The 27,677-nt window shown below is 36.0% G+C and overlaps 1 protein-coding gene across 1 annotated transcript in view; it reads left to right on the top strand.

Moving 5' to 3' along the window:
- Positions 1-27,677, top strand: part of KHDRBS2 (KH RNA binding domain containing, signal transduction associated 2) — a 292,281-nt gene that overhangs the window by 102,351 nt on the left and 162,253 nt on the right. The window contains exon 4 of the mRNA XM_026844066.1: positions 8,985-9,131. Within this exon, the coding sequence (XP_026699867.1) occupies positions 8,985-9,131 (147 nt within the window). The remainder of the gene's footprint in view (positions 1-8,984; positions 9,132-27,677) is intronic.

Here is a 27,677-nt window from a genome sequence, read left to right as displayed (position 1 = left end):
ACAGGTAGAGCTGTTTTTCATCACTGGAGAATTTTTATTGCTGTTCAACTAATTTTCTGGATCACTTATGAATAGTTTAACAGAACATGTCCCCAGGTGGTTCTTGTAGGATTCATCTAGCAACTTCCCTGAAATGAACACCTATTTCCTAACTTTTGTAATGCATAACTTGATGAGCACTCCAACTGCTACCTCATTAAGGAAAAGGGCAGCAGCGCCACTTTTTTATTCAGTAGGAGTGTATTCAGAACATCCATCTTATTTACTCCCTCACTTATTTATGAATCCCAAAGAAGCTCAAGCCTGAAATAACTGTAAGATCTCCTTCACCCTAATGTGGCGCTGCTGGGCAGACACTTGTGTTTCTGAGGAATATTACTGTGGACAACTCTGGTGTCTATACATACCAGGTATAGGAAACAACTGAACAGGAATTTAGATGGCCACAATCTGGTGTTTAGCATCAAAACCGTGCCTAAGTGAGTATTTAAGTTCTTTAGCAGCTACAAGCTAAGTTTATGCAGTTAGATCGGAATAGCAATAGCAGTTAGGCACCAGAGTAGTGCCTGTGTGCATCAGTAGATTTATTCTCTAGGCCAGTGTTTGGGGAAGCACCCTTCATCAAATCGGTGATTAAGCAAGTAATAGTTACCTTTAAGTGTGTACTTGGAGCTTTCATTGTGAAATTTGGTTTAGATATGAAAATAAATTAATTCCAAAAGTGAGACTTCATTTTCCTTCATAGTCAAATGTAAGTGCATGCATTAGCCCTCTTCTGATTGGAAATACAAGTCTTTCATTCTACTCATACATAAAATATCTTAAACATGGATCTTTCCCTCCAGAATTTTCTCTATGGTAGAAATACTCTTTCTACTATTTTCTCCAGGTGACCAAAACCAAAGTATTTAAAGTACTTGACTACTACACAACTGGAGTTGACTTATATTTCAGTTTGATAGTGCATAGCAAAAGAATTCATTCAGAACCTTGACAACTTCAAAACATTTCTTTTCATACAAGTTTCTATACTTAAAGACAGGATGCTCTTTGCAAGTCTTGATACAAATATTCTGTCTATTTATTCCTTGGAGAAAAAAATGTGTTCTCGTAGGACCAATAATATTAATAATAAACTTAATGACAGAGAAGAAGAAAAAAAGAGGATATAGATATTTCATTTAATCTTCCTGTTTGTGTATTTTAAATGGCAAATACTATTTTTGAATCAACACAACTATTGAGAACACTTTATACTTCACAAATATCAAGATGAATGTTTGCTGAATAATAAGAATTGTAGATAAATAAATAACCTACTATTCTTGTCAATGTGTAGAATTCTTAGCATAAATAACAGTTAACCATCTTTTCAAGATGTCTGTAATTTGTCATCAGGTAGACTGCTGAATTACCTCAAACATTAAGTAGAGTTTTCCTGTGTTGATAACATTTGTATCACTTTAAGGTGACTGTTCACCTTCTTTGTCTCTAAAAAAAAGCATTAAAATTTATAAAGCCAAGATAACTTGGCTCCAAACACAGTGAAATAGAGCTAGAAAGATGTAATAGGACTAGTAAAAAGATTTCCAGAAAGTGAGAATGATAGCAGAGGAAAAGAAAGGATGTTTTCCTCCAAGCAGTGTAAACAAAGCTATGTCTGCTTTGCTTGAAGGGTCTTTTTCTCTTGTGCCACAGGCTCATCGCTTTATTTTTGACACAGTAAGCTCTTAAGGTTCTTACAATGTCATCAGCCATTATAAAATCTCTCTAGTCCTAATTTTTTTAAATCACTAGGTAACTGTATTTATCCTTATGTGTTGATTTAGCACTTGACTGTCAGCAGCTTGGTGTAGCTGAACAAAACCCTGTATCATAGTGAGGAGTCCTTTCTAAAGCGATGGTGTGGTTTGGGAACGTGGTCTGTGCTAGTTATTGTTGGTACGGTGCAGAGATTCATCCTCAGCAGTAGCTCTTGCAATCATAGCTCACACTGTGGCAGAGCCCAAATGATTGTTTTTAAGCCCAGAGATAGTCATGTGTATAATCTAGCGCTGAAATCTGCTGATTGAACTAGGGAGCGCATTGAAAGCAGGTCTCATCTAGGTGTGTATTTAGGTTGAAAATTAGACATCTGTAACTGAAAAAAACAATCTCTGTATCCCAGGAGTATTTTGCAGACCTCTTCAGCAAAAGCACTAAGTAATTTATGTTTTCTTTCCACTGACATATATCTCATTAAATATGGTGTTGCTGTCAGTTGTTGCAGGCTGCAGACTTTGTGCTAAGGCAGCAGCACAGAGTTTGGAACCTGCCAGGCTTGCTCTGGGCTGGCTTTGGTCTGCCCCCTGTTCCCTTCAAGCTTGCCTTCTTCTAGCAGGACTTGTCTAATGGCTGAGTGATTCTTACCTATGTTGTTTTAGCTTTTGCCTGGATTTGTACTATATTTTATCTAATAGATAGCATTAATAAAACGTTATTCTGTGTAGAGGGTGGTGCTATGGCCCTAGAATAAAACTGAAGCATATGGGAGTACAGGGGTGGGGTGGAAGTGGAGGCCTTGAAAGGAAAGGCATGGGATGATAAAGAAGGCTCCAGGGCTGTGAACTGGGACTTAGCAGCAAGGTCGGTCAGTGACTGGTCATGAAAGGAGTCAGCCTTGGGAGCTGGGTAAAATCACTTTATGAGTAACAAAGAGAGCAAAGAAAAAGTACATAGCATATATAAATCTTACCATATATAGTAAATTTGGATAGGAAATGGAGTTGCAAAACGATGCAGTAAGAGTTAAGTTGTGTAGCTTGTTCACAAACCTAAGAATTGCCCCAAATAATCCCGGGAGAGAGGAGGAAGAAATTATCATTATCATCATTGTATGTCTTGTAGCAAAGAACTGAAGGTGCTGCTAACTCACAGCAGTCCCCCACCCCTGCCAGCTGAAGCCATTGACCTTAGGAGCCCCCAGTGCAGTGGAAGGGTGAGCATAGCACTGGGGAAGTGGTCAGGAACTAGATAGTTTGTGTATATGTCATTTTACCTGCATGTAATTGGAGCTGCAAGTGTTAGTATGGTACTAGACTGCTAATAACTTTTTGATTAGAATTTTACAACTACTAAGAAAAAAAAAAAAGACAACTTTGTATAAGGTATGTTTTTGCCCGTAGTAAGAATGTGTGGGAGTTCAAACAACCTGCTCTGTAACTTGGTTGCAACAAATTGCTAATTAGCTTCTCATAAATAAAAACATGACATTTTGTACTCTCATTAATTAAGGCAGTCTTCTTCCTGAATCTGAAGGTACCCTGAATGCAGTGGTCCCTAGTTGTAGTCATAAGTTTTAACATGAACATAATCTCCTTAGGAAGCATCTTTAGGTATGGTAATTATGCATTTCTTGAGGATCTTCAGTTTCCTGCATTATCTTTGCAAACTTGCAATACACTGGTTATATTCATTGAACATCTTTGGCTTGTTTAGTTCTAGCAGCAGTCGTGATTCTTAACCTATGCCGGTTTAGCTTTTGGTTAGATTTGTACAGGTGTCTGCTCTATCAGTTTTCTGATAATGGTCACAGTGGTCCCTGCTTGTAGCCTCAGTTTTGGCACATACCACTTTAATGTGTTAACCTTTCTCTTAATCGTTTGTATCCGAGAATTTATATTTTTTTGTTCATCTGACATTTACCCCAGGCATTCAGGCTTTTTCGATAGTGATTCAATGGTTGTGTTATCATTGCATTCTTCTACTGATTGGTATTTGTTTTCATTCTCACCTGTCTAAACAAAAATATGATCTGTGTACAGCTTAGTACCTCTTTGCCATTAAGATGTTGTTGTATTTCGTTGTGAAAAGCATCAGGAAATAAAGCACTCTTGAACTGAAGGACCTGTTGCCCAAGGCAGTATTGAATATATACAATCCATTTCACCAAAATAACTGAGAATTTTAATGATGCATCAAGTATAGAAAGATAATTGTTGTCACTTGTGTGTCCAAAAATTTCCTCTGTTGTAAGCCATATTCTTTCTACGTGCCTGTATTTCATTACGGGGTCTGTGTTCCTGACTGCAGGTGGTATACACTCAGTCCCTTAGCTCTGCTCTATGAGCTTTCCTCATGTACTCACCATCTCCATGTTCTTTATACTTCTTCCTGAAGGGAGAATAACTTCTTTAGAAACAAGAGTCAAGTGATGGCTAAGCTCTTCTAGCTTCACTCTGTACTCTGCTGAGAACTGTCCCTATCCACCTCATCTATTCCCAAATTCTTCTTTTTCTTTTGTTCTCTGTTTCTCCACTGATGGGACCTAGGACCTGAAAGCTTTTTAACCCCAAAACAGGTACCACCAAGAAATTATTCTGATTTACTTGTTATGGTATAGTTCACTTGTTACTTTTACAACAGTGTTGCAGACAACATCATGATTTTTGCATTTATTTGGAGATTGAAAATTAATAGGTTTGCATTTGTCAAGCTGTATGCTTATTAATTTTCTTCTGTACCATTGTCCATTGATCTTATGAATAATGCCTCTGTAGCAACAGCACTATGATTATCATCTTTGTCTAGTCTCTGTGCTACGCTTTTATTTGCAAATTCTTGCAAGATATGAAATCCACTGCAGTTCTTATATTGTTCCAGTACCTGTTGTTTCTTTTCATAGCTGTATTTGTTACATTATAGGAAGTTCTGTGTATTGTACTGATGAAATTTATGACTGGGGTTACACAATTCATGCTGCAGGTTTCTCTTCTATTACTCTCGGATATTCTGTTATTTCAATTTTATGAGGAGACTTTTTATTCATCAATCTGGATTGTATCATTTTGTTTGCTATGAAAACTCCATTTGTTCTTCCAACTTCCTTCCAGTAGTTTTATTCAAGCATTTTGGCTGATGTTCCAGCTAGAAATCAGTTCTCTGTCAGCACACATCCTTTTAAAATTGTAAGGCTGCTTTCTCATCCAGAGATAATTCATATTTTTTCTTGGTCTTTATGTTCTTATCACTCATATGCTTCACTTCTGCAGAGGTTGGTACTCCTCAAATTTCTGCTATAGTTTTATAATTCATTTTCCCTGCTTTGGTCAACTGGAAATTATAAAACAAAGCAGGTGTTTCAAAATACCTGTTTTCTTTTATGAAGGAGTGGGTCATGGAGCCATGCATCAGCTTAAGTGCAGGTGGACTTCAGCACCATGTGACAGACACTGTAAGGCAGCAGATGCAGATGAAGGAAGCCTGAAGCATGTAGTGTGAGGGGAGCTGGGTTTGTATGTGGAATGTAGTACTGTCAGTCTCGAGAGATAAATGGAATTGGCATGTAGAAGACAGTGGAAGAGGATCAGGTTTAGGGAGCAGTTGTCTCTGGAGGGTGGTGTGTGTTTCCTCTGCTGTGCTCAACCCATCATGTAGTAAATAAAAACCATATTATTAACCTGAGGGTCAGTACTAAGAGAGATTGCCATCACTGATCCAGACGCCCAGGGAATCAATTCCATTCATTTCATAAATCAGAACTGAATAGGTCCCACATTTGTTGGGTTTTTTTCCTAAGATCCAGTGCCTAAGATTTAACCGCATTTTGATTGTTTTCAGGGTAATTCTCTACAGTGAGTCCATCAGACTGTCAGTGCACATTGTCTTTCACTGAGATTCGGTTCATGTCTACACAAGTAGGCTTAAGCAGTTACAATTCCCGCACTAGGGCTGTGGGCGAACAACTGAGCTGCTAGATAGACCCTGGCCAAAGCTGTGCGAGCTGAACAGGATTTGGAAAACTGGTGGACATGACATCAGAAATTGTAGAATATAAAAAGCTGTGAGAATCTGACAGAAGTTACAGACAGCACCATGGGCAATAGCTGGACCTCACACACAGGTGATTAAGGCAGAATTATATGCGAAATAAAGTTCACAGGTAATTGGACTGGTGCATTTGAGACCTTTAGGGGTGCAGAATCTTGCAAGGCCAACAGCACCCAGATAACCTTATAAATAACATCATATAAAATAGATTTATGATCATCTCATTCATTTTGCCTTCATGTAGCAGATGCTAGAAGTCTCATAATCCACCTCAATCCTTATCAGTACTATATGGGGTGTTTATTCATTAGCGTTCTAGTTTGAATCAGAAGTGCAGTTTAGGGGAAAGCCTCCTGATCATTCCCATTGACTGGGAAGTCATTACTTACAGTGAGCATAGATCATGGGGCATGAACTGGACTGCTGTCCTATGAAACTAAACCAAAGTTGGGCTCCAGGAAGGCTCTCTTACTTCTAATGGGAACTCAGTTTGTGCAACCACTCTACAACTAGCAGGAAGCAAAACCCACTGAAGTTCTAGATGAGGGGTAGTGCTGTCATCCTAAATATAAGTAGGTGTGGATGTTGGATCCGCAACACTGACCATTTTGCTGTGCATTTGGGCTGTGCTGCTTGCTGATGAAGACTTATATAGGTGTTGCCCAACTTCACCTACTCCTGGGAGATCCCATTTATCTGTATTGCACTTAGAAAGCTCTATTACCTGTCAGTAGGTATAACCTTCCATATCGACAAGTGTCTCCTCAACAGTGTGAATTATGTTTGTTGTTCAGCTGGTTAGATGCCTGATGCCTGACATACAATTAAATGTAAGGCTGCATTCAGTCCTAAAATACTCAGTCATGTTCACTGGCTTTGGGAAGCAAAGCTTGATACAGTGCTTATATGGTCTGTGGCTTCTTACTCTTCATTATTTTTCCTGAAGTGATTTCAGTTTCTCTCTATCAACACAGACACTTGCAATAAAAGAAGCAGTTTCCTCACATCTTACCGTGTTGTGGGAAGAGGTATTCTGTGAAAGTTCAGTCTTTAATCCCGTGTTTCACAAGAAAAAACACCATTAGATATCCTCAGAAAGAAATTATGAGGATCTCACAGTCCTAGCCTGCTGTTTCCAACAGATGAATAGTGACAGAAAACATGCACTGAACTTAGGAAGAAGTTTATAAAATGATGTGTTTTAAGAATTCCTGAGTTTGTTGAGAAAATGAAAGAGAAATGTTACCATTGTTTCCACCACACAAGCATATACCTAACTTTCTATAAGACAGGTCTGCATTATAAAATCATGTTATGATGTTTTAGCTGTGTAAAATCCTCATCAAAATAATAAGCCAAACATTATTTTTTACTTTTTCTACATTTGAAAAAAAGGTACTATTTTATATTTTGACAAAGTTTGTTGGTAGTCTTTACCTGAAAGATAGCTTTTGGGTCTTTCTGATTTTTATTTTTTTTTTTTTAAGAATCGTAATAAAGCAGTATGATAGAAACTTTCAGCAGTTATTAGGATATCACTTTATATCTGTTAAATCTTAATTCTGTTGAAATACTTCATGTCAAATTATTCCAGAATCTGCAATCAATTGTTTTTTTTTTCCAGAAAACTGAAAAGTACTGTTAGATCTCATAATAAACTGTTACATTATGCTCTGGTTCATCTGGACATTTCAGTGAGATTTCAATGATAAACTAAAATGCCAAGGATACTTTAACTGTAAAGATAAAAATATTCTACCATCTGTGCTGCTTATTTTAATTTTTAGTTTTTAGTTGAAAACAATTATGTCAATTTTCAACTTTTAAAAATAAAACAATGGGTCACATTTATTGAGTTATGATTTCACTTCATCTGCAAAATGTTGACTTATCATGGAGTCAGATCTAGCGCTCTAGAGCTAAAGAATGTAACCATCATGTATTCAGTGAAAAATCAGAAAGTCCTTGGCCTGGACCTTCTACTGTAGATAAAAATAAATAGATGCATATTGTTTGAAGCATAGCATCATGCATATACTTTTGATGTCAAGCATTGTAAATTAGGCAAGGATAAATAAGTGAAGTTAATGCAGAATTAAGTAAGCTATGTAAATAAGAATTGTAATCTATTGTCACAGGTTTTATATCTCAGATATGTAAATGTTCATAAAGTGTTATTTTAGTATATTCTATAAACCTATAACATCTTCGACAGTTTTAAGCAAATTAGTTTACTTCTTTTTCTGTTTATGTTTTCCATCTATAAAATGCAGATATACGTACATATTTTCTTCAAAATTACAATACTCAAAATATTTTTGAAGACTGAGTTTTCAACTCATCATCTCTTCAGCATTACTTACTGCTATCTTGTGTAGTAATGACATACATTTTTCATTATGTTGTCATAGTCAGTGCCATTAACATGATCACTATTTTATATCTTTGCTTTTTATGCAGAGGTAACTACTATGAATGTGTATTACAATTTACATTCACTATCTCAAAGCCTTGTATAAGAAAGTGGATCGACGTTTCAGAACATTACTCTAACATAACATAGGATTATCAGGCTTATTTTATAGCTGGAAAACTGGGACCCAAAGATTGTCAAGATAAATCTATGTGAGGTGTATTGCCGTCTTAACCAGTGTATACTAGATTGCATAGGTACCATATATCAGAACTAGGATGGAAACTCAGACCTCGTGTCTTAAATAGAAGTGCTGGGGCATACTTTCCTTTAGCAATTCTAAAAAGTACAGCCTGCAGATATTCATTAAATAACTTAAAGACTTTAATTAACAATAGCATTTGTTAAAGTGCTTCAAAATGGTTAAATGGATCTTTATTTTTTTGTGAACAGCTAAGATTCAGACAGATTAATGCAGCATTGCCATTATGGATGGAATATTTCAGTATTTGCTTCTGGAGTATTTAGTATTTTTTCACTGTGTTGATTAAAATCTGTTGTAGATTATAATTATGTTAGTTTTATCATTCAAACACTCAAAATTGATTTTTAAATCTTTTAAGTGGCTTGTGCTAGACTTATTTCTCAAAGGGTTTAGAAGTCTGCTTATATTACATCCTTTTGTCATGTTCTCTATAAATGCTAAATCAATGCAAAATTAGTAGATTCGCAGTTCTAAAAAATACCCACCTTTTTTTCATAGGAGGAAGAACTGAGGAAAAGTGGAGAAGCCAAATACGCACACTTGAGTGATGAGCTTCATGTATTAATTGAAGTGTTTGCTCCACCTGGGGAGGCGTATTCTCGTATGAGTCATGCCTTAGAAGAAATAAAAAAATTTCTCGTTCCTGTAAGTGGCTTATAACATTCTTCTGTGACTGGTTATGGTTTTGCTGCATTGAATTTGTGCCTTCTTTAAAAAAAAAAAAAAAAAAAAAAAAGTTCTGTTGAACATTCATCTTTCCTTCTTTCATCTCGGGGAGATGCTGAACAGGTCATTAATTGTCACAGTAAATCCCCTGATATATTTTCTAGATGCTTTATTATTTCGATTTGTCATTGTTTTTTTGCTTTCCTTTCTTGGTTTTAGGAGGGAAGGGTGGATTTCTTTTTTTTTTCTCGTTGCAGACATTAGTCATTATTATGTGAGTACACTTTCAAGGTTTTTAAATATTTAAGCCTGTAAAAACATTTTTGTATATGTAATGATTTATCTAGATATCTTGCTAATGAAGATAATTAATTTCTTGTGGAGTAAATGGCATGAGTGAAACATTCCTCAGACGTTTCTGTTCAGACAGCTGGTCATGACTCATACTACAGTTTAGCTATCCTCCATCAGCTAGGAGAGCACAGAAACGTATTCCAAAGTTGTGAACCCTTTCAGTTCAATTTATGCTAAATATATCACTTTCTGAAATATTTACCTTTTTGTCCATTGATTTTCCATCAAACTGCTGAAATTAATTTCCTCCACATTTATACAGTTTTCCATGATATTTTCATACTTAAAATTTGTCCTAGAATTTAAGCATATGCATAATAAATACTAAGTAAAGGTTGCTTTAGAGGTTTGCTAGAAATACGTGAGTTATCATCTGAGGTCTATCCTGCGACTATTTAACACTCTAAAAATGTTCAGAATTTGCATTTCTTAAAAAAAAAATAATGGGATCTTGTTTGTATTTGTGATAAAAAAAATGAAGTGCAATAACTGTTCATATCTGTCAATAATATAATGGAAAGATTCAATTAATACCTTTTCATTATGAGTAATATGAAGCCAAGATAAGAGATGTTCAGGTGAGGCATACATGTATTTGCATGACAGAACTTTAATGTTTTATTTGGTGAGAGCTTCCTGGCGGGGGAAAGGGAGAATACATTACAATTTTTAAGTACATTATTTTAAATGTGCATATTTTTAGAGCAACTAAATATTTTTTTAAGAATACAAAATAAGTAACTTAAAATTGTTAAAAGTAAAAAGCTGGATATTTGTTTTAAATAATAAAATTTACTGGCACCAAGTGAGTGCCCATAAATGAGCTACATTTTAAACAAGGTGACCTATCTTTCTAATTCTCTCTTTCCATCCCCTTATTATGCTTCCAGTTTGGGAACACTAGCTATAAAAAACTATTTCAAATTCTGGGAAATAACAGTGAGACAAGAAAGCATTTTGTTCATGAATTCTGAATCTGTGTTGAACATACAATACAAGGGACAAATTAGCTCAGTGTCATAATTTAGTTGGCAATGTAACATGAAATGACATTTTGGCTGCAAGTTAATGGTGAAGATCTGTCAAGCCATAACACTGAAAGAAAAATTGTAGTTACATAACACGTTCCTGAAAAGTCAGGAGTGTTACAGCTAAAAACGGTAACAGGGCTGATTATAAAGATTGCCAGTCTTGGTCCTTTGGAAAATCTGTTACCAGTTGTTTGGGACTTTGCCAGACTTTGTTTCTGTTAGAGGTTCCCGTTTAAAGTTATCTTTGTATGTCCTCTTCATTCTGAAGGAGAGCTCCTGCACTATAGCATGATGCAGTGATGATGGTACCCATTCCTGTGCCCACTGGATTTTTAACATCCCTTAGGTATTCTGTCCAGCCTGAGAAAATGTTTTCTGGGTGAATAAGGGAGAGAGAGTGGTATATGATGAAAGTGATATTAAATTTGTGGCATGCTGATGTTGTAAATATTCAGCATCTGTGCAAGCATGTATTTTGTGTGACACAATATTTATTGAAAAGGATTATATGTATTTTCCAGCACAAATGTAATAGCTACACCGGAGGAAATATAAAAACAGTTTCTTTGTTACAAGAGTTTGAACTTGGTTGGCAGTGGCAATAATCACTCCAAACAAGTAACAATTGTACTTTATGACTTGTTTGTTAGTTTTATTCTCCCTGCTTCATTTCAGATTTACAACAGTTTACAAAGCAATTATTAACTGGCTGGTTACAACATGTGTCAAGGGGTTTACACTCAAAAAGCTTGCACTAAATAATTTCCTTTTTGTTCCCTATTTACAACATCTCTTGAATTTGTTTTATGATGTTTTGTTGTTTAGAAGACCTAATTTATTGCAGCAGTGAATATTGGAATTGCATGACAGGGATGAAAGCAGTAGAATCTAACAGTATTATTTATACCAAATCAAGGATGTAATAAACTATTCAAATGAGTTTTCACCTTGATTATGAATTTTGTTAAGTTTCAATGAAATATTGCCCTCAGAAATTACACTGATTCTGTCAGTAAGATAGAAGAATGTTTTTATACTTTATGCGTAAGTTTTAATGAGACTGAATTTTAAAACAAATGCCTAGATAACAAAATACTAGAAAAAGAGGAAAATGTAGAATAGGCCTGAGGGGATGGGGGGAAATGAATGTTTATTACTGAAGCAACATTTTAATGAACAAGTACTTTTGATTTAAATGTGATTACTTTATTTTCACCTTCAACCTTGCCCAAGAATAGGATCAAAATTTTTACTAGTGAAGATTTCACCTCCAAGTGAGAGGTAGAAACTAAGTACTGCTTTTTACACCAGCTGTTGCACATGTTAACACATTTCAAAGCTGCGGGCAGCTCAGCCTCAGGTGGTGCATTGGGATCCCTCCAACAGGCATTTCAGTGAATGATTGAGCCCCCAGTGTCTGTAGCCTTTGGTAGTTCACCAACTGACACACTTTAAAGCCAGGCTCCTTCATTTACTGTCTGCTGCTTCCGTTTTGCAAATGGCTTAAAGTCTGCGTGGGAGCTGCCTTCAGGAGCTGCTAACTGGTGGATAAGATTTATTTTGCAACTAACTTTGCTAGATCTTTGGGGTTTTTTATGCAAAACTTTGGCTTGGGGAGTGGGGAGGGTGTCATATGCATTTACGAGTTAGATACTGTGCTCCGTTTTATTTTGACGTTTACTCTCAATGCGATAATTTGACTATAATCAAAACATGACAGATCAAATTTTTTTTTTTTTTTTTTTTTTTTTTGTAACCTAGTAAAAATAGTAACCAAAATGTGGTTCCCCCAAGTCAAGGTTTTAGGGTAAAGATCAAATTTGGAACTGAGGTTAACATAATGTAAGTTATCCAGTATTAGCTATGTGGAAAGCACAAACAGTAAGGATGCTTAGGAAGGGGACATGTGTTTTGAAGATTCACCTCTGTGGCCAACACAGATTAAATAAAATATGTAGGTATTTGACTGCCAAGTACTTCTGAGCCCAAACTGCCAGGGACCTAGGTGAGATGAGGAACCTAAGGCTGATGTTATGTCTCAGACTCTCTGAATGTATGCAGTGTCAGTGAACTAGAAGGGGAGATGTTTAAAATGGCCAATATGGGAGGGAAATAGCTTAGAAGCTTTTCAGACTCTGCTGATTTTAAAAGTTTCATAGCTATTAAATGCTGTGAAACTTTCTTCACCACTAATGAGCAATGAAATGCTACATCATTCTTATCAGATATGTCTATATCATTCTAATTTACATCCAAAAGTGCAAATATATTTTCTGAACAAGCTATTATTTCCATATAGTAAGGGGCTGTACTATCTTTGGGAGTCCTGCGCTTCCTAACATATGCAAAATCTTTTTCTGATAACCATTTTTATCCATTTAAGCAGAGCATTTTTATCTGACATGATTAGTATCCCATGGGACAAGGAGGGAAGCAGATACTCATCATTCATTTTATGTGTGAGTGCTCCATAATAGGGGGCTATTATGTGGAGAGCATGTTGCAGCTGCAGTGACACCACTGCTTTAATAAGATTGTTTACAACTGTGCGGTCAGATGATCAGAAATTGAACCAATTACCTCTTTAAGAGCTGCTGTGCAACTTATTTGCATACATTTTCCTAGCCACTTGTATCTGCTTTAGATTGAGGTATATTGACACCATTCAAGGACTGGAAATAAACACATAGCTGTTTAATGCAGTCCAGTTGATGGATGTTCACTTGTGATCATCTGCCTGTATATCTCTATATTTTCTGAGGGTGTTTATCAGATCAGGTCAGATTAGGCATTAATGTGATGAGGCAGCAGATGAATGCAGGTTTTTATGTTGTTGTTGTTGCTGTTGTGAATTCAGGCTACAAACTATTCCAGACTTTCTTGTAAATGCCTAAATTTCTTACTGAGTAGTTAACTTCAATCCTTTTATCTCACCTTGCTCCATACCACTGATTAAAATAATTTTCTTACAAGCCTTTAAGTAAGTGTTCCAGCAACAGCTCTTCAGTCTTCCTGGCTAAAGATGAAAATTTACTGAAGAGCCCTTCAATGAAATAAAAAGTTACTAATTTCATACTGGAAGTTATTCATAGCAGAAGTATGTAAGAAAAAATTGAGATCTGGGGGAAATTGAAAACAAATTTAAATACAAGTTTATTTCAGTGGGAACAATTAAATAATCTTAAAGCAGAGTTAAATTCATTGAAGGTCTTTCTGTAGCTAATGCTTCAAAACAAGTTGTTTTACTTCAAACATACATTTACTGTATGTATAGTAACTCATACATACTACAGACCACAGTTACTAATGATCTGTTATGCCATGTTGTGCTGGCTATATTGTAGTTATTACAGCACACAGTAACAATTCTCTTTTTTTGTCAAAACACAGTTTTGACTGCTTTATAACAAGTATATGTAGGTATATGACAGTATTTTGCAGACTTTTTATTAGCTATCTGAATTTCTTCTGTGCTACAACTTGAAATCTCTATTTACATCCAGTTTCACACTCCATGGTTTTGTAATCTTACTTCTGTTTCTAAATAAGCTATACTACTGGGTGTGTGGGTGTGTGTGTTTCAGACTTTTTACCCTTTTTAAAAGAACTTCAACAAGCAAAGTATTTCCCTATGACAGTGAGCAGTGGCACAGCTCCATCTCTAAAAGACACCTCTTTTATACTCATCAAAGTAAATAATTTATACTTTTGCAAAGATACTTGCAGTAATAAATAATAACTAGTGTAATTATTTAAAAACTGTGATTAGGAAATTCTTCGAGCAGCTGTTTCAGTTGTGCTGTGTTCTGTTTATGCCACCATGCAACATCTCTGGCAATTTCACAGACAAGCTTTAATAGTCAAGGAAAAAAATATTCAGAGATTCTGCCAAGGCCTAAAATGTCATAGCACTTTACCTCTTCACAGCTTTTTTTTTTTCCCTAAACATTACTTATCAAATCAAATTATTATAAATATGTTCAAACACAAGTGTACTCAGGAGAGTTATCATAGCTTTTGGACAGTGATTCTTGATTTTTTACAGACTCTCAAGTTTTCCAATATTGGAGTTTTTCAATACAGGCCAATTGTGCGGCAGAATTTTTGTTTAATGTTTTGTTTAAGTTTAATGAAAGTAACCTGTAAAGCTGTCTCTCAAAGTGAAGGCTTGGGGGTGGAGATGTACACTAAAGTAGCCTTTTTAATTGAAAATTAAACTCCAGTATTTCTCAACTGACTGAATTTTTATGTACTTACTGATACACAGCATAGACTGCCAGTTCTTTCTGCTGTGAAACTATAAAATGAATAGCAACACAAGGAGCACATAATTCCTCAAATGTCTTTAAATTTGTGTTGTGATGAGTGGGTCTCCTGTTGGCATGCCAGACCAACAAGTATCTTTTGCCTAGGCTTAGGTCCCCAGATGCTTCAAGGTGGTATAGCTACTTCACAGCCTCACATGTGCTTTCAGGGTTGGTGTTCCCTCTCTGAGTGGATTAAGACCTTTTTAGATATGCCAGAGACATATTTTGTCTGTGAAAACAATCCCTTGGTGATCTCTCTCTGTCACACAAAGGAATCAATATAAAACGCACCCAGCCTTACTGCCAGAGCCAAGCCCTTTGTTTTGCCTTTTGGATCAACCAGAGACATTAACCTGATTGGGGCTTTTACACTGACGATTAATCTGAGCATAATGTTGAGGCGTGGCTGTAGTCTAAAGAAATATTTACAACTTGCTTGGTGAGTCTTTATTCATCAGCAATTTTATAGGCTTGTCTTGCTGCTTCCCCTTGCTAGGCTGTAGGTTTTTCACTGGTGGCAGATCATCAGAAGCAATTATTTGGGTGTAGATGGTAAAATTCATGCAGAGAAATTTGAATCCTACTGTTCCTGGTTTCTTAATAGCAGGTTTGTAATAGGTAGCAAGAACTTGGCTATGGTATTGGTACAAACCCCTTCTCCTCAGAGGGACCACCAGACCCTTCTACACATCTGGCATTTTATTTAAGAGCTCTGTGTGTGAGGACAAATTCAGCTAATCATGTAATCAGTAACAGTTGAAAGAAAAGGACAATACTGAGGTTATAAACATAAGACTGAAAACAAGGAGATAAGAGTTAATTATTTTGGCTCTTTCAAGGAATTGCTTTGTGGCTTAGCCAGGTTACTTTATCTCTCTTTCACTTATTTCAACAAAATGACAACGGGATTTTTGAGGTTTAATCCATTTGTGGAGGTAGACTCAAATAAAAAAAAAATCCTACTTTAATTCAAATTGAAAAGCATACTGCAGATACTACCCAGGCAGTGTGTTGGGTTTTTTTTGTGGTTTTGTTTCTTTGTTTGCTTTTTTTAAAAAAAGGGAAGAGAGAAGGTTTTGGTGGCATTTTTAAACACTTTTTTTTTTTTTTTTAATGTAGCAAAGGTCAGCATAGCCAATTCTGAGGATGCCAAGTTGTGCTTGCTTAGGAAAGCATAAAAGAAAAAGGACAAATACAGAGTAATCTTTTCTCTGTTGTGTTCTTTCAGCTTCCAGTAGTCAAAAATTTAATCTTTTCAAAGCTGTATCCAGACCATCTTGCCTTATACCTTGTGGTAGATTTTTTTCTCTTCCCTGAGCCTGTCAAAGTCTTTATTGAACCTTAGTTTTTTTGCCTCGGAAAAACATCAGGTGGCAATGAGTTTGACAGTTCAATTATGCACTGTGTATAAAAACAAAAAAAACAGAAAGCCCGCTTCCTCTTGTTTGTTTTAAAGCAGCTGCTTAACACTTTATGAGTGCCCTCATCTTCCTGCATGGCTAAAAGTAATGGATAATCTTAACACCAGTCCTCACTCTTACATTGATCTGGATTTGTTTCTTTTCTAAATCCCATATTTTTTCTTGTACAGAAGCAGAGGTATCTGGTTATTTGTGTGACATAACCATGACTGTCCTTTCCACATCTTTCTACGTCTTCCTTAGCTTATACCTTTTTTTTGTTGTTAGGATGGGATGTTGAGGACGGCACACTGTAGCCTCATCTCAGTAGTCAAGAAGCAGTACACTAATAAAATGGATCTTCTGTTATTTTATGGTTTAGTGCCAGGTTTTTTTCTATTCTTCCCACTTGCACTGATTTGATGTTTTCCAAATGCCATTTGCCAAAAATCCAGGGCATCTTTCTTGAATGCTAATAACTAATTCAGAGCTATTTACTTTCAGTATTTTAATATTTATCAATACTTAAGTTTCATTATTTTCATGTGCATTAGTTTGCATTTATCAGTACTCAGTTTTTTTTCTGCCAGTTTTATTTTTAATAATTGAGTATAATGAGATCTTTCAGCAATCCCTTGAAGTAAACTTTAGATTTTATTGCCCTGAATAACTTTAAATTAAATGCTGTCACTTCACTGTTCAGTTTTTATATAATTTATAAATATTATGAGCAAACCAGATTTTTTTAATCACTCAATAAATTCTTCCCTAAAAAAAAAAAAAAAAAAAAAAAAAAAAAGAAAGAAACCAGCCTAGCTATTCTTAATATTTTTTCTTCTATAACCAAAGAGAGATTTGTTTATCAGTAAGGTGCTCTCTCTTGCCTTTTGACAAATTTTGGTGGCACTGATGAGAGTTTTGATCTCCATCCATGGAGATCATTAAAAATGGATGTCACATTTGCTCTGTGCCATGCCATATGACATTTATCCAGAGAATGTAGTTCTAGAAGACCACTGACAACAGCTTGAATACTTTTAGTGTGTGCAGATATGAGAAGGTTTCAGTAAGTAAAGGATATCTATTTGATTATCTTCCTGATGTTTTGAAATGTTTACAGTGTCTTAATGGCAAGAAATAATATGACAAAACTTCATTGGCATGAGAGATTTTTAAAATTAAAAATAAGTTCAAATATCAATTTGAAAAGAAATTATTGTTGACTATGGAAACAGCTTTCTACAGAAAAAACAATAGCTTTACTATGGACTTGGTTCAGCCTCAGTAATGAAGGGATAGCAAGAATTTAACAATCTGTATAAAAATCATGAAAAGATGCAGAAGACAAATTAATAGCAATTAAATTTATAAAATAAAAATTCCATATTTAATTGTATGGTTGTGAAGGAAATATGTGGCCAGCAATGCAATGATAATACAAATGAGTTCAAGGAACATTAGAAATAAAAGGAATCCTAAAAAATACTTCAGTCCCTGGAGATGGTAACTTTATCAATGATATTAATGATGCAGGAAAAGCATGATGTTTCCATAAATATCAGTTGTGTAGCTGGAAAAATAAAGGATGGTGTAGGTGTATCTTACTGGAGTGATGCAATGCTTTGCAGTTACTAGTACAGCAATGTTAATTTTAAGAAAACCTGTTTTAAAAATAGTCAGGAAACTAGAGAAGAGGTCATAGTGTGCTGGGCTGCGAGCAGTTCTGTGAGAAGCAGAGCTAATGAAGGCTAATTTCTAATGTCTTTGTGTCTCATGTTTGGGTTTTGGAGCATCAGGTAGGGTTTGTATTCTCTGTATGAAACTTTTATGTGCTCCAGACATTCACAACTTCATTCATTTGTGGGTTTTTTTGGTTGACCTTATGTGGGCATTTGCTCTTCAGTAAGGGCACTAATGGTATCTTCCTCACTGTTCTGGATGAGGATTTTCATGAAACTGGAAGGATTGACTGTTTTAGGACTACAGGACATCTGTCCAGTACAGCTGGAGTTGACCAGTGAATCAAAAGTTAATTGGGTTGGAATGACAAACATGGAATAGAAATGTAGCCAGTAAAAGAAAAATTTGAAGTAGCAGTGTGACTTTGTGGTGGTTATGCTGTGACCAGCCTGACACCAGTCCTTCACCGACTAGTTGGGAAAAATTGCAACTTGTAAAAAAACTGAGAAAGGAATCTAGCCACTGCTTTAAATGTTTTTAAGGCTTGATAAAAATAAGTTTGTCAACAAATCTGATTTCATATTCAGTGAGAATGTTTGTTGATAAAATTAGTTGTGTTAGTGACACCTGATATTCCTATGAAAATGTTGCTTGTATGATATGACAGGACTCAAAACTTCTTAATAAGAAAGGTTCCCTAAGTAGGTGTGTCTGTAGCAATTTTCTTGAAGAGTTGGTATGTGAAACTTCTTTGTCTGTCAAACCTGGTTTGTGTATCAAATTTCGAGGATGGAGATTTGCATCTTGATATTAGAATACTTAATTTCAGCATATTTGTCTCTCAAAACAGCAGGTTCCATTGGGTGAGACCTACAAAGGGGCACAGGTGGTGCAGCACTTAACCCTGTAGCAAAATCTGTAGCCATTAAGCAGGTGAGACTTCTTGTGTGAGAGTGGTGCCTCATAGTGCATCCCTGCCAGCAGCCCACTTATGCTAACATGCAAAAAATGCTGAGAATTGGGATGCGTCTTATATCCTGCATCCCTGCTAGGTTTAGACACTTTGGAAGCATCGAGAGACATACCTCAGATAAGGTAAGCATGAAACTAGAAAAGGATTTTAATAAGGGGAATCATTCTTTGGAGATGCCCATATCTATTGACTACAAAGGGAAATGGTGACTTAGATTAAAACAAAATGAAACTCTCGTAGGTACACAAGCCTTTCTTTAAAAGATAGTTTCTATGAAGCGTAATCCTTCTGAAGAGTCACATGATGACACTAGAATCACACTAAAATGACACTAGTGATCAGTTTTGTCCAGAGCTGACTGGCAACCTTACGGAGAAAGAGGAGTGAGGCAGTCTGGTACTCAAAGCTGTAAATGGGAGTCAACTGAGAATGATGGGACAGAATCTCACTAGTGAATAGAGGCAGGAGTTCGTTCAGAGAGGAAGGCCAAGGATGGATGCAGAAGTCAACAAAAACATGCTCAAGAAGAAATACCTCATATTTCCTATTAAATTACTTGAGTTCAGTTACTATCTACCTACTTGCTTGCCATTTTCTCTTAAGTGTTTGAAAACTTTGATGAATGCAGTTTATTTCTAAACTTCTCTACTAACCAAATACAGAAAAAAATTTGATCTCCTTTAGACATTCTAGAACAAGATGCATGTCTGTTGGACACTAACTCAACTTCAGCATAATTTTCATGGGTGCATAACTTATGAATGACCTGGTGAGTATCAGCTTGGTTACAGCACTGTTGAAAAACGGATTTTTTAGGACCAGATTGGAAGAAGTGAGAAATTTTTGGAAGCAAACAGTGTGACAAGCTGGGCATGGTCTGTGGCTATTTCTGATTAAGATACATACTTACATTTCTGTTTATAATGAATAATTAACACGGAGTTAGGCTGAGCAAGAAAGTACAAGGAGGAACTGAAAACAATGGAAAGTCTTTACTTTTCAGAATTTTCCATTTGATTTTTTCTTTGTTTTAATAAACTGTCTTAAAATTCAAAAGTAAGATATTGACCCTGGACCCTTGATTAGTGTTAAATGAATAGACATATACTGTCTGAGAATTGTCAGTGGGACCACTGGCAGGGAAACACAGGCAGAGGGTGATTTTTTCCAATCAGTGAGAGCTTCAAAAGGTTACAGAGAACTTTACAGAGAAAAAAAAATATGACTTCTAGACTGACAATTAATAGCTGTTCATTTTTTTCATTATTTACTTTATGTCATTGCTACTTTTGAGGAAGTGAATAGATAATGCATTCTTCGAAACATACTATTTCTGAATCTAGTCACAAGTGCCTAGTTTGTAGGATTTCCTTAGGTGCCAAACACGCATGGGCCACTGAGTTAAAACACAGGGAAAAGCAGTCAAGAGGTGTAAAATAACAGCAGTTACAGCAGGTTCAGGAAAACCAGAGCTATTATCTCAGAGCTATTATCTCAGAGGGACTAAGAAAATCCTCTCAATATCAAAAAGGACAATTGCATATGTAACATGGTGCTAAGTTACACAATAAACAGCTGTAGTCTCTTCCCAGTCATTATCCTTAAACTGATTGGTTAAAAATCGATGAAAGGAACCAATGCTAAATTAAACAAAGATTTTGTTCTGATTTTCTTTGAGATTTCTTTTCTGCCTATATACACATCAGAAAGACAGTTGTGCACTTTTCTGTGTATCCTGCTTTGAAAAGCACTTAACAGATTTACGTCAGTCTGTAAAATGAACTGCATCCAGGGTACAAGCTTGCATACCAAACTGAAAGCAGGTGCAGTTAAAGACAGAGGTGATATAAAGCTCTGAAAAATATTTGTGCTATGGCTATCCTGACAGCCTGCTTCACTACTGCATCTTCAGTGTGGTACAGTGGGTGATTCATGTCATAAAATGGTATGACTCCCTTACATACTATGTACCTGCATGAGAATGTGGTTTTACCATCTCCATCTGTCTCCCAAACAGTGTGAATATGTCTCAGCATGTCTACAGAGATCTCTGTTTTAATTTGGTTAATCAGGCTTCATTCAGAGCTCAACTTTTTGCATGGTCAGAAATCATATTTTCTGCTGGAATGCAAAACCCCATTTTGTTTTGTAGTGCAATCATGTGTTGCAATATCACTTAAAAAAAAAAAAAAATTGACCTGTGTCACATTTCAACCTAAACAGCCACCAAGTGATATCCTTATTATGAAAATCACAAACAAAATCTGAATGTATTTTATTTTCTGCCAAACCCTAACCTGGTTTTATGTAAATTACTGTATCCAGGGGCCAGAGTCAAAGGCTATTTATACAGTATATCAATTAAATCTTGACTTGTACTTCAGGCATTTAATCACTTAGTAGCTAGAAGTGACTTTATGAAGTTTAAGGCCAGAGGGAATGGAAAATATACATTGAGTTTGTGTAATAATATATATAAATATATAGTGTATATATTGTGTTCCATATAATGTTACATATCACTATACTTATTAGAAAGTATATTACTATGATATAGCGTAGTCTGTTATTATAGGCGGTTAGGTTTCATCCAGCTACCCTTTTTCCGAGACCACGAGATTTATTTGGGCACCCTGTGCTTGGGCCATCCAGCTGTTCTGCACAAGTGCTCTATTACTGCCTGACACCCACAGCAGGTGAGGAGAACTACCTCAGTGAGCTGCTGAGGACTTTTATTCATGGAAAAATGAATCTTTCCAACCTGTCTGATCAGAGACCAAGAATCAGGAAGGGAGGAAGAATCCCTTTTTAATACTAAACCTGGCCGTTTTCCTTCTGTGTACAGAAGCATTATGTGATGCACCTGGGAGGTTCTCCCTACTGGCATAAACTGACCGCTGTCCTGTCTCAAAAGGTGGCAGGTTTCTTGTGGCTCACAAGTATTTCTAGGGAAAATAAGGATAGAAAAGAATGCATCTGCCTGGTATTATATTGGTGTCAGAAAAGCTTCTTGACTCTTCTAAGTGACTTATGCACATCTTCTTTAGGCATTTAGTGATCATGATGGGAATAATCTAGGCAGTTCTCTGTCCCCAGAACTTGTGATGAGGAAATCAGGGGAGAATTTATAGGTTCATGCATTCTGAAACCAGGAAGTATGACTATTCCCTTCTAGTCCCAGCCCGCATAGCAGGTAGAATTTCTCCTAAAAACTGTACTAAGTGTGTGTTTTGGAAAGGTATCAAATCTCACTTCAAGTGTTCCATATGATCTAGAGTTCATCATCTCCCTGCTAAGATTTAGCTGCCTTTACTGGTAGGAAACTATGCCTGTTTTCAGGGTTCAGGTTTTTTGCCCCTAAATTCAGTTTCTAGTCAGTAGTTCTGTGTCTTTTCCTCATTCAAAGCACCTCCTCCTCTTTCCAGCTTTCAGTTATCCCTTTGGGTATCCAGAGAGAGAAAGTGTAAAAGAAATCAGATGTTTCCTCAAACCAGTTCTTCATTAAACAGAACATTGTTGTTAAGCCTCATATTGTAAGGCTTATTTTTCCTATTTGTCTGTTCTCTCATGTCAGCTCTTGAATCCTGAGCCTGTAGTAGAACAGACAAGTAGATCTGTGATAGTAATTTAACCTTCACATTTTTACCACCCACTTGTTTGCAAAGCAGTACCAAAAAAAGATTTGATATAATTGTCCAAATAGTAAGGATATTTAATAATGTTGAGCCAGGAAGCAATTTCTGAGGACATTGCTCTGCATTTTGATTTCTCTCAGATACTACTACTACTACTACTACTAGTAATCATCATCATCATCATCATCATCATCATCATCATCATCATTATCATAATACAAACTATACCACAATACCAGTTTGCAAAGTATTCAGTATGATAATCTCTGATTATTCCATCTCAGTTTTAAATCAGGACATTAACTGATAAAAAGTTCAGCTGAGGTGCTTGATCTGGAAATGATTGCATACAGTGGAAACAGTCTCACGTCCTATTCTGTTAGAGGTGAAGTTTCTATCCGCATCAGGTGAGATAAATAAAATCTCAATTTTCATTGCAAATATGGAGCTAAAACCTAATTTAAATGTCTCAGTGTTTTCTATAACAGTCTTTACAACTTCATCTTGAAACATAATTCTGTTCGACCTACTTTTTGGAGGTGTGGAGGAGAATTGAATCATACTGTATTTCCAAATGCCTTTATTTTGCCCTTAACTGTGCTGATCACTCTCATTTCACTGATATGTTTTGCTTCCATGATCAGTCACCTATGTTAAAAAAATATTTGTCCATTCTTCTTACTGTCATTTTTACTTTGTTTTTGTTCTGAAGTAGTCAGTCATTTAACCTAAGCAGCTTATTGCCCAGTTCTGCCTTTTTAATATCTGTGACATTTGGGATATGTGGCAGCCTGCAAGATGGTCTTCAACAGCTCCCAGCTTGCAATAACATTTCTGTCTGCAGACTCATTCCCAGATGGGTATACCAAGAACAACTCAAGTTTCAGAAAGGTGACCCTTTTAAAATATTGAATGTCCATAGTATTCCTGATACAAAATTACAGCATATATATCAAGATCAGTGTGTACCTAAGCATCAACTAATTTTCAAGCTGAGCCTACACTGTCAAGATAGTTTCACTGCTGACTTACTATACATTGAACTTTAGACTGGTTTTTAAACAGTTACAACCTACTTTGTTTTAGCAACATTATAGTTTTGTTTCAGTTGCATGTTATGATATCTAGCAGATATCCCCAAGATGAAGTCATTCCTGTTAGACATTTTCTTCTGTAGTAAGAGCAGAAGTTTAAGGAACATTTTATTTTCTTGCACAGATGAAATGGTCTGTAACATGTGCATACCTGTTCTCCATCCTTTGCCTGAAGAAAGCTCTAACTTCTGTTATCTGAGGGCCTGAATCTTCTCTTCTGAACATTGCCTTGCAGTAAAGTACCATCTTCCTATCTCCTCTTTCTGTGCTACAAAGTACCTAAAAAAAAGGGATATTTTCTGCGCTTTGTTTTGGGTGCTATTTCATACTGTGTGTCAGATGCTAGAACCCACCAGTGAGCTTCTTTTTGAGATACTCTAAGCAGGTGTTTGTCCCATCTCTCCCATCTGGAGATGGGACCACATATAAAGCATAAAAGAATGGAGAAAATAAAAATAATGGTATGGGAAAATGAAAGGAAAAACAAAGAGAATAAAGAAAATTAAATTAATTGATTTTTTTAAAAATTAATAAAATATGAAAGATACTGCCTTGTGATTGCAGCACCTATGAAAAATTTAGTTGCCTTAAATTTTATTTAAATTTTCAGGAAAAATAGCTTTTAAATTAACTGTAACATAAATATTTGTAATTATTTTAGTTATGAACAATGAATTCCAAAGTCTATGAGAAAACAATACTTGTTTAATATTTTTTATTGTGTGATGGAACCATTTCATAAGAGGGCATATGCAACAACTGGTGAACTCCACATAAAAATTATGCATTGCCATTAATATATTAAGCCTTGCAGGTTCTTTATTTCAAAGAGAAATTGTGATCAATTATTACAGCATGCTCACACTTTTGATGGAATATTAATAGCTGTTATTTCATTGAGATTGACAGACCAGCTAGGGTCCAATTTCCCATTTGAATTTTTGCTCATTGCTATTAAAAAACCTATTTAAAATGTCACAATACCTGCAAAGATGTTGTGAGAAGGCCAGTATGACAACATCGCTTTTTCATGCATGTTCGTTGAGAAATAACACCCTAACTGTAAAAATTCTAAATTAAAAAAAAAAAAAAAACAACAAAAACAAACAAACAAACAAAAAAAACACCACATAAAAGCGCACACAGTAGTTGCCATATTTTCATGAGCAAGGTCAGGGGTATTGGAGGAGGGTTAGAACAGCAGGGATGGTAAAGTCAGGAATAAGCACAGCTGGCAGGAAAGATCAAACACACAATAAAAAATATCAGATTACTCAGAGAAAAAAGCACTAAATGGGATTTTTTTATTTCTTTCCATAGACATCAATATTAAGTGGAATCAGTACAGTTTTACTGTAAAGAAATTGCTGTAGTGAAGTCACAGAGTACTCTATCAGAAATAAGATGGTAGTTTAGTCATTGACAAAGTTTTTAGGGGGACCCAAAGTTAGTCATGTATACAAATACTTTATATTTGGTGGAAGTTAAGAAACAAATCTGAATTTTATTCACCACAATCCTAGTACCTTCTTTTTTCAGCAATTTGTCTCATAATGTATTAACCATCCAAAAATTAACATTTTTTTATTCCTCTTACAGTTAACATTTGAAACAATATTACTAGAATACTTGAGTAAGGGACTACTAATCATTGTCCAAGAGTAGAAAACCATAAAAGCTCTGCTGAAAATATTTCTTTCTTGAAGAATGGTGTTAGCCTTGTGGGCACACATTTGTATACAGAGCTGCACACGCTCACACACCCAAATGCATTGGCTCCTACAAAACACAAGCACAAAGTCACACAAGCTCATCTGGGATTTTCCCACTAATCTATGTTCCAGAACAAAAATGTGGAGAGCCTTCAAACTTAGTCATTACAAATGCATTAATTTTTCTGAGGTAATTCATCATCAACTATCCAGTCCAGAATACTTCTATTGATAATCTGGACATACCTACATTAGATTAGTACATAGAATTCTACACTCTCAGCAGGGTAACAACAGAAAAATAATACAGAAAAATAATGACCAAGTTCATGGCCAAAATTTCCCCCAGGAAACAATAATGGTGGATCTGATATGTGAGCAGTTGTAAGGACAGTAGGAAATGACATGTAAGAATTTTTGCAGATTTAGCCATTGATAAAGACTAGATCATTTCTTCTGGAGTGATGGAAAGTTTGCAAGTGAGAATGCAGAATGTGAGGCTCTCAGAGCTATCAGGTTTTAGTGCCCAATTGTAGCCACCATCCAGCAGGGAAGACTGAAATTTAAGCTGTTCCCCTTCTGTCCTGTTCAAACATTATAACTGAATGCAACACCTGACAGGGCAAAAACAAAATGACCCCAAAGTTACTGATGCTGTAACCCCATAAAAAGGGCACATTGCTTCAGGAAGAATTCCTAGCTTAGAATCCCTGTTCCCAGGGCTGTTTGTGCCACTTAAATAGAAGCTTTACATGCAATCCTCATAGGGAGGAGCAGAGCCTGTGGCTTACTTCTCACAGAGATGCACTTTCATAATTTGGAGATCTATGACTTTGATGATCCAGAACAAAAGTCTTAATATGCAAGCTGATGGTTTTATAATGACATCTGTCTTATGGTAAGATTTACTTGCTTAATTCTAGCAAGTGAAAGAGTAGGAAAAAAATCTCAAAACTCTAATGCTAATGAAATCTGCTTGCATCTGGGGTGTCACAGGATTATGGGGTATTTGGAGGCTTTATCATCCAGGAGGACAGGGGGTAGTGGCAATTAGGTAGTCAGTTGTCTAGGGTATTTATTTGCAAAAGGTTGTTCAATACTTGGGTGCAGGGTAGAGCATTCCCTGTTTGTTACTTGATCTAAGTAAACTCAAGAAGCAGGAACTTTTGACAAAGGTTATTGGAAATGAAATATTTGTTGACTAATTTATGTATTTGCAGTTCTGAACACTAAAAGGCCATACAATGGAAGAAATAGCTCAGGAGTTTTATGCATCCCAGTTGGAAGGTGGGTATTGGCAAGAGAAGCCTGCTGACCTCTACTTGCATCTTTTCAGGACATCTGCAAATAAGCAACTCCTACCATTACTCACCATTGCAGAATTGCTTGATAGGTTCTTCTAGGCAACTGCAGGCTGGGGATATTATGGATACAAAAGTTTAAAACAAAGGTGGAAAAGAAATACTTTCAGCATCAAAGGACAGTGTTGGAATGAGCTTTCCCTGAAATGGATGGATGAAAGGCCAGGCAGGGTGCACTCATACATGCTGAAGGAAACCAAAGGAGACAATAGCAGAATATAGTTGCTAGAAATTCCTGGTTCTAAACAGGTCTACAACAATTTAGCTATCATGATTTGGGAATGCTTAGGCAGATAATCAAGAAAATTAAACGAATACTTATCAGCAGAAACAGTCCTTAATAATATTGTCATTTACTTAGTTTTGGAGAACAAAAAATGAGCCTCTCGTGAGTTAGTGTGGCTTTCTTTATCAGTCTCCTGGGACTGTCTCATCTGGGACTCCTACTCCTGGGAATGACAGTTTGACTACAGGGTCTTTTCAGAAGTTCATTGGTCATCTCTGTTGTGTTTTTATATATATTTATACTTACTAAGTCTTCCATAGGAGTCTTTTGCTTTTTTGAGGAAAAAGAGAGGATTTGAAAGGCTTCTCAAACTAGGGTCTCACTGCTTTTTGGGACAGTAATTCTGACTGCTTTTGTTGAGCCTATGAGAGGAACATAATAAGAGAAGTATGCAGTTCTAAGCAGCATAATGCAGTTTAAAGCTACTTGATACACATAGTTTGTGGGAAATAATTGAAACTAGACAAGAAGAAAAATAACTAAATTGCATTTTGATCTGGGATGATACCAAAGTTTTTGTTGCAGTTCATCAGAGTAGACTTCCACTGAGTACAGATTCCTCCAGTAACAGTGTTAACAGAGTGAGACTCAGGGATTATGTCCCAGGGTAATACAAGACTTGCTTTCTTTTGTGTTGGATCTTTACCATGGACTGTGTATAGCAGGAAAGGATTTCCATGTTTACATATATG

Source organism: Athene cunicularia (genome assembly GCF_003259725.1).
Source record: "Athene cunicularia isolate RWA chromosome 3 unlocalized genomic scaffold, athCun1 chr3_part1, whole genome shotgun sequence".
Taxonomy (NCBI): domain Eukaryota; kingdom Metazoa; phylum Chordata; class Aves; order Strigiformes; family Strigidae; genus Athene; species Athene cunicularia.
The sequence above is the reverse complement of the archived record's forward strand: the minus strand, read 5'-3'. Positions and strand labels throughout refer to the sequence as shown.